The 9,019-nt window shown below is 32.1% G+C and overlaps 1 protein-coding gene across 1 annotated transcript; it reads right to left on the reverse strand.

The window, feature by feature from the left end:
• Positions 1–231: 231 nt before the first annotated feature.
• Positions 232–4,456, reverse strand: LOC107792271 (uncharacterized). Its single transcript, XM_016614468.2, has 4 exons — positions 3,246–4,456; positions 2,390–2,608; positions 2,213–2,304; positions 232–1,327 (listed from the first exon to the last, which is right to left on the reverse strand). Exons 1-4 carry the CDS (start codon positions 4,101–4,103, stop codon positions 544–546), a joined length of 1,953 nt encoding a protein of 650 aa, XP_016469954.2. The 5' UTR covers positions 4,104–4,456; the 3' UTR covers positions 232–543.
• Positions 4,457–9,019: the final 4,563 nt, after the last annotated feature.

The raw sequence follows: 9,019 nt of genomic DNA on the forward strand, positions 1-9,019 counted from the left end.
AAGAAAGTTATATGACTTTGGTGAAAAAAAGTCATAGTTATATGACCATTTGTGAAATTTATCCAGGATATAAACTTTCGTGTAAACCATTTTAGCGAACATATTCTATGATATATTTCCGAAACCTGATTTTCGCCAATGAATAAACGAAAAATTAAATTGTACGGAAGGAGGTGATCTAAGAGTGGGTTCTACTAATATACTTTAGATCAAGGCTGAGGAGACTAGTAATAATATAAAATATACTTCAGATCAAGCAAAGTTAAGCGAGAAGTGCACATAATCTTGGAGCAGCAATTCAGTATTGCACATTTAGTTGGAGTTATATATTTACAGGATTTATGCACAGACCACACTGTTAATATACAGCAAGAAATATCAGGGATTCGGAATATTATGCACTAATTCATCTTCTGTCGAGAAGATCGATAAATGTATACATACATTTTCGCCCTCATTTTTTATATTTACCAAGCACTTGCACTTATATGTGAATGTCAATAATACCATCTTCAAGTTTGATTGATATCATGACTAGGCAATTTAAGTGGAATTGCAACTTCCAAAAGCCATAGCAGTTCTCTCAACATGCTTCAGTAAGATCCCATATATTTTGTTTCTCACCCTTTGACAAACTTCAATTTCTGAATCATCCAAGTTCCCGCCGTCCTTTGGAGCATTCGCCTCCTTATTGATAATCACATCTAACCAATCATTGACTCTCTTCACCTTGTACATCATTCCTGCTATTTGGCTATCTAATACCATTGAAGAGGCTTTTCTTTCAACCTCATCTAGGTATTTCTCTACATGTCCCAAAAACAATTTTCTACACTCGTCCTGCAACGAAGAAGCTAGGACAGTGGCTGCAGGTGTTGTGATTCCCCTAGTCCATTGATCAGGTTGCTCATCTTTGTCAGATGACAATAAGAAAGGAATCTCATCGGTACTGTTCCTATGTGATTTAATGATATATGACCCTTTCGGTTTGGTACTTATTCGACTTGATGTGCTTGACTGCTTCATCATATTGGTGACAGCCATAGTGTTATTATGGATTGGATTGAGGGCAGTGGAGCATGGTGTAAGATCAAGAGCCACAGCAGATTTTATCCACGTGGATGCATTTTTCTTTCTCTCAACTGCAATAGTCAATGCTTCCTTAACTGAATTGGTGTCAGCTTCTCCTGAAGTTCTAAGTGGACTTATGTTTGTCAGTGACTGCAATACCAATCTTGTCTGAGCCATGTCATCTTGAAGGTCAAAAAATTTATCAACATGAGGCTGGAGATCATCTTCTTCAGCTAAGTGGAACTCTGAAAATTTGCTGGAGTATGGAACATGTCTTAGTCACCATCCAAAATTAAGAACGATTGGTATGCGATAAGTAACACAATTAATGCACATAAAACAATAAGCCCATACAGTGCATTAAGTTTATAATGGCAAAACAATATAATGACTTATAATGGAAAATTGGAAACCGGAAGCAATGCACTCACGCTATATTTCAGCTCATGAGCAGGAATATTAACTGTCCCAATACCTTTCTTTCTTACGTTTTTTGATTTTGACATCTAATTGTTTGCGGACATTCTCACCACCATTATGTCTAATGTCATATGCTCAAATTATTTCATCTCTGGTATGGCAACTGCCAATAAAGTCCCTATATTGTCTTTGGGTAGTCAGTCGTGACTTTAATTAGCATTTCAACTCCTCCAGGTAACTCTTTTTTTCACCAGGTGCTACCTCTACCTTTACCTTGTGTGTTTCCCTATTTAGAAAATGGTAAAATGGTACATTTCACGATCTTTACAGGCAAAAGAACATGTTGATCTCCATTGATGCAGGAAGATTAACTGTTCATCTGATAATCATCACTTGCCAATTATGTAGGTCTAATTGCTGGCATAGGTTTCATGTCGACGTAGATGTCTAAATGATTTCTCCACTTGTGAAAAATATGCTATGGATAAGTAAAGCCATTATCAAGATTGTAACTTGAACCTAGTAGGCAGTTCTTTCAGCTTCACCTATACAGTTTTCGAGAGTTCAAGATCCTACTTTTCTATTATTACAACCTGAGCCTACATATAGGCCATCTTATCTTAAAGCAACAGGGACTAGACAAAAATCAAGAAGAATGCAAAGTGTTCGCAATAGAAAATAACCATGTTGCATAAAGTAGGATTTGTATCAGAAAGTGCACCTCAGGGAATTGAGCAACCTCTCAGCTGCACAAGCTTCTTGCAAAGCATCAGTAGCTGCAAGAAGAGCAATGTCTCTTTGCTTTACAACCTCCTGAAGTACCAAGGAAAAATCACAATGTCAGTAAATCACCCAACTATATATTCATGCAAGTATTACAATGAAAGTAACTTACTACCTTTCCAAGCTTCACCAAGCTCGAGGGGAGTGCGTCCCATGATATACCAGTTTCTGCCCCTCGTCTGTCATTAGCTAAATTTGTATTTATCTTGGAGAAAGAAGTTTTGCTATTAGTGGAACTCTTCATTTTCTTTGCAGAACCAACTTCTCTTCTTCTTGGTATTGAACTTGAATTTTCATCCGAGCTATCATACCTTACAGAACGAACTGGTGAAACCTGTCTATACAAAGTGAATAAGGATGAACTTGAAGGACAAACCACAAAAAGAATAGTATGCCAAATTCCTTAAGCATGGAAATATTAGCCAATGGCGCATAATAAAGAGAAAGAAAAGTATAGTCACATCAATTATGTAAAGAAAATGTATTAAATTCATATTGGACACCAATCACTGGATATTACACCAAATAGGTGCAGACACTACACAAACATCAATTTATGCGGTATTAAATTCTAATACCAAGCGTTGACTCAGAAACGAAGTTGCTAAAACCTTATCAACATGGCAGCTTTTCTCATCACATCTACATATTTGTACTTGATTTAGGTTTTAGTTGCATAAAAAAACTGTACAGAAACCATCCATCACAATGGATATGGAGTTTTCTCTTATTAACATTTTATGTGGCAACATTGATAGTAACCCAAACTTAGCCAGGCTTATGGATAAGCCAATTTCAAATTTTCATTTCAAAAAAGTTACTAGCAAAAGCATGGTACTTTTTTTATCCAAAACTTATACTCCATTGAAAGTACAATCTTCTGTACCGACCAGTAGATTTTCAGACTTCATATTATAGCAACAATAAACATGAAGGAAAGTAAATTGACAGTCAGACCCCGCAGTACTCACAGTTGCACTACGACTACGAGGTGGTCTGATATCGTGTTTAACAACTGAAGAATCAAAGATCTCTTTAATTCCCAAAATCTCTGACTCGTTCCAACTTTTTCTCTTGGAGTTATGAGACGAAAATGAGAGTGATGACAATATGCTTTCTGTATCACTATGAATATCAAAAGATCTTTTCCTAGTCTTTTGTAGTTCCCGAAAAAGATGAGAGTTTCTCCTCTCAATGTCAGATCTTTTAGGAGTGCAATCCAGGGCCATCACCTTCTCGCCTGGATGGACTTTTGAAGCACTCAATGATCGAAACTTGCCTTTAGACGATTTTCCCTCCAAAGCATCATTTTTCTTCTTCAACCCCTCAGGATCAGATAATCCGCGACATAACTTTCTTGAATTGGATGGAATAATCCTGTTCTCAGAAATGACACCCTTTTCAACAATGCAATCAGAATTAGATGCGTCAAGAATCTTCATAAAATTTGAAAAAGAAACAATATCTTGAGGGGTTCCAACACATGGACGCCTACCGGGGAGAGGCGTTACGCCTCTGAGCAATGGGAAAGGGTGAGCATCCTCCAATTTCTGCACATATATGAATTGCCCCAGTTTCAGTTTGTTTGCAAGAATCATCTCATTTTGCTCTTCAGGCAACGAAACGTACATTGCATGTGAAATATCTGAAACTTTAAGGTAAAATCCTCTGTTAGGCCAAAGATGATCGCCTTCTTCAAGAACAGGAATTATACTTGTGATTTGCAACAAGTTGGGCTTTCGATCATCCTCTGAGGGATGACCACCCATTTTCATATCTTCAAGAAACCTTACAAGAACCCCAGATTTCAAAGACGCCATGATTTTCATGGATAGAGATTGACTCACCCCCACTATCAAGATCAGTAAGCAAAATTGAATTTGTGCAATAATAAGGGTACATAAAAGATAAAAGAAGGAAATTCAGATGAAACTCCAAAACTATATCACATGAACGAGGGCATAATGGATAGACCTATTGATTCAAATAAGAAGGGCTAATTTCAAGTCATGAATTTCAGGTACCAATTTCTCAGAGTATAAATCCGAATTCGGGGGTCTTTGTGCTGACTGTCTTTCCTGGATAAAGTTTGTGAAGAAAGTGCGCCAGCTTGACCCCAAAGAGGGGAATTAGTTGTTGAAGAAAAGAATGAATATGAATTGGATGAATGAAAGAGATGGGCATGGAAAGCGGGAGCTGGAGAGGTAGTTAAAACGGTTAGAGGGGTCCAATATTTTTTTTCTTCATTTATTTTTTATTAATTTTTGATTGACGACAAGAATATATTGTTGACGGATTAGGGTCTGCTCCAGTAGTATGGCATTCTCCTCAATGGAGTTTCTCGCGTCATGTGTACAAGGGAGAAATTTATTTTCAATCAAAAACAATATTTTTGAAAACGGAAAAATGGGGGAAGGGACAAATTTACCCCAGTACTTTTAGATATTATTTATATTTAATTTTGGTTATATAGTCAAAGTTACCTTTATTGTTATACTATTAGGCTATATTTATGCTCACACCCTACTTTAAAGGCCTGGTCCATTTGCTTTTCTCTTCACTTTGGACCCTTTTCCCTACTTTATTTAGAAGGATAAATAAATTTTAAGAGTACCTTTTCTTTAGAGGGAATTACACAATCTGCCTACGAAGCATAAACTAATTACCCATTTTTACTCATTTAGGAATTAATTATAATTTATACTTATTCATCAAAATCTATTTTTGCTGGCTACTCATTCCTCTTTTTTGGTTGAATTTGTTTTCCTCGGCATACCAAACCGTGCATATTTCCTTTTAACTAAACCCATAGCTTTCTCTTTGTGAATATGTATGAAATCTAATTTTAATTACCCATTACCGCACATTCTAATTTATCTTACAATGTGTACCTATACAATCTAAAATATTTACCCAACTACCTATTTTCAAAATCCTTTCCTTTCTAAACCCGGATCACGTGAAACTCCATTAATTGCCCCAACCTATTTTCTCTTTTATTGCCTTCTCAAATATAAATAAACGTTTTTCTTCTATCTTTCTCATTTCATAATAGGATCTACGTGTCCATTGAATATTTTTTATTAATTTATTCTCCATATTAAAATGATATATAGTATATTATTATAACATATCTAAATTTTAGTATAATCGATGACGCACAAAATTGAGTTAATAAGATTATGTGACAACTGATATTAATTCAGTTTAATAATTGAATTAAAAAAAATTAAACTCTTTGCGTACAACTGTATACCATGTTGGTATATCTATATACTATACTGGTATCATATGTTAGTTGGAATCTTTTTTGGTTGTATTAGCTACATTTAATTGGTACATTGTTTGATTTTTCCTTAGTAATAGTAGAATAGTACAATATCTTGATTTTATTATAATTTTCCTTTATGCATATGTATTATGTAATTATTTTAATTTTTTCTTTATGCGTTTGTTTTATATAATAGTATTATAGTACAATATCTTGAAATATATTATTATATTAATATGTGGTACACTATTTTTTTCATTTTTCTCTTTATGCATGTATATTATGTAATAGTAGCATAGTCATATATAGTTGCCTAAAATTAATTAGTAGAACTGTATACCATATTGGTATAATTATATGTCATATTGGTATCATATGTTAGTTGAAATATTTTTTTGTTGTTTTACCTACATTTTTAAGTGAATTCTATTCTGAAATAATTTATATGATCATATTTTGCCGTGTTGGATTTTCTTGTACCTATGGACATAGATTTTGTGTATTATATAATAGTTTTTATAGTTATATGCAGTTGTTGGAACGACCCTGTACAACTATATACCCTATTAGTATAGCTATATACTATATTGGTATCATATGTTAGTTGAATCCTTTTTTGGTTGTATTAGCTGCATTTAATTGGTACACTATTTGATTTTCTTTTAATAATAGTAATATAGTACAATATCTTGAAATACTTTATTATATTAATATGCGGTACACTATTTTTTTATTTTTCTCTTTATGCATGTGTGTTATGTAATAGTAGTATAGTCATATAGTTGCCAGAAATTAACCAGTAAAACCGTATACCATGTTGGTATGGTTATATACCATATTGGTATCATATGGTAGTTTGAACAATTTTTTGGTTGTTTTAGCTGCATTATAAGTGAATTCTATTCTTGAATTATTTTTATGAACATGATTTACAGTGCTGGAATTTCTTTATGCCGATGGACATAGATTATGTGTATTATGTAATAGTTTTTATAGTGATAGGCAATTACTGGAACGATCCCATACAACTATATACCATGTTAGTATACGAAATGAGCAAGTTGCTTTGTGAGTATTTAGCTTGCAATGCGATCATGTAATTTCTCATACTCTTACTGCATTCTTTAATGTTTTGGTACAGTAGTATAGTCGCAGATAGTTGTAGCAATATTCTAGAGCAATCATATACTCTGTTGGTATACATGTATACCATATTGGTATCATATGGTACTAGAAGTCTTTTTGGCTACTTATACTTTTATTGTATTTTCCAATATTTTATTATCATTTCTATTCTAACTAGTATATATGGAGATTTGGTTGCTGTAGATTATGTTTTACTCCATAACTGGTTGTGTTACTGCTAATGGTAGAGTGTGTACTGATATTTGTAGGGAAGGAGATCACGGTTTGCATGACAATCACATGGAATTAGAAAAGGAACAAGAAATAAAGAAAATAAATAAAAAGAAAAAAATAAAGAAGGAGTAAAATTTGAGTGTGAAATAAATTACGGTAAAAATAATAATAATGCGATATGGGCAAAAATAAATGAATAAAAGAGAAAAAAGAAAAAAAAAGAAGAAAACGAGAAAAAAGAAAAGGAGAAAAGAAAGAAAAAAGGAAAAAAGAAAAGAAGCATTGAAATAAAAAAGAATTGGAGAAAAAAAGAGAAAATTCCTCACAAAAACTACCATGGGTAGGAAATGTAATAAGTTTAATGGGTAAAAAAATAAATGAGTAGATAAGGGTAAATAGTTTTATTTTTGTGGGTAACTATGTCATTTACCCAAAATTCAACCAAGTAGCCAAGACCCAAGTACACCAAAAATAAAAATGGAACTCTCTTAGGGGAAGAACTAGACAATAGATTATATCTTTCATACTTTCTGTTAACTAGTTCCACCATTTCAGTTTACGTGAATACATTATCTTTTTAGTCGATTTTAAAAAGAATGATGGTTTTCTAAATTTAAAAATAAATATTATATAAAGTTTCTGTTTTATCCTTAATAATTGTTTTTATGACCACACCAATGTAATAAAATGTCTAAGACCATAAATTTTCAAAGTTTTAAAATCACACAAATATTATGACATATTTACTATTACAAGTTCGAAAAAATTTCTTTTTTTCTTTAAACTTTGTGCATATTAAAACTTTGCCACATAAATTCGAACAAAAGGAGTACTATAGGTAAAGAAATAAAAATAAAAAGGGTGAATGACACAGTTACCCACAAAAATAAAACTATTTACCCTTATTTAAACTTTGCATATAATTGTATACCCTGTTGGTATATCTATATACTATACTGGTATCATATGTTAGTTGGAATATTTTTGGTTGTATTAGCTATATTTAATTGGTACACTATTTGATTTTTTCTTTAGTAATAGTAGAATAGTACAGTATATTGATTTTTTTTAATTTTCCTTTATGCATGTGTATTATGTAATCATTTTAATTTTTTCTTTATGCGTTTGTTTTATATAATAGTATTATAGTACAATATCTTGAAATATATTATTATATTAATATGTGGTACACTATTTTTTGATTTTTCTTTTTATGCATGTGTATTATGTAATAGTAGTATTGTCATACATAGTTGCCTGAAATTAATTAGTAGAATTGTATACCCTATTGGTATAATTATATGTCATATTGGTATCATATGGTAGTTAAAATATGTTTTGGTTGTTTTAGCTGCAGTTTTAAGTAAATTATATTCTGAAATAATTTATACGATCATGTTTTGCTGTGTTTGGATTTTCTTGTACCTATGGACATAGATTTTGTGTATTATATAATAGTTTTTATAGTTATATGCAGTTGTTGGAACGATCCCGTACAACTACATACCCTATTAGTATAACTATATACTATATTGGTATCATATGCTCGTTAAATCATTTTTTGGTTGTATTAGCTGCATTTAATTGGTACACTATTTGATTTTCTTTTAATAATAATAATAGAGTACAATATCTTGAAATACTTTATTATATTAATATGTGGTACACTATTATTTTATTTTCTCTATATGCATGTGTGTTATGTAATAGTAGTATAGTCATATAGTTGGCGGGAATTAACCAGTAAAACTGTATACCATATTGGTATAGTTATATGCCATATTGGGATCATATGGTAGTTTGAATATTTTTTTGGTTATTTTAGCTGCATATTTAAGTGAATTCCATTATGAAATTATTTATATGAACATGATTTGTTGTGCAGGAACTTTTTTGTACCGATGGACATAAATTATGTGTATTAAGCAATAGTTTTTATAGTTGTAGGAAATTATTGGAACGACCCAATACAACTATATACCCTGTTAGTATACAGAATGAGCAAGTTGCTTCGCGAATATTTAGCTTGCAATACGAGCATGTAATTTTCTGATGCTTTATTGCATCCTTTAATGTTTTGGTATAGTAGTATAGTCGCAGATAGTTGTAGCAATA

This window comes from Nicotiana tabacum, chromosome 9 (genome assembly GCF_000715075.1).
Source record: "Nicotiana tabacum cultivar K326 chromosome 9, ASM71507v2, whole genome shotgun sequence".
NCBI classification, from domain to species: domain Eukaryota; kingdom Viridiplantae; phylum Streptophyta; class Magnoliopsida; order Solanales; family Solanaceae; genus Nicotiana; species Nicotiana tabacum.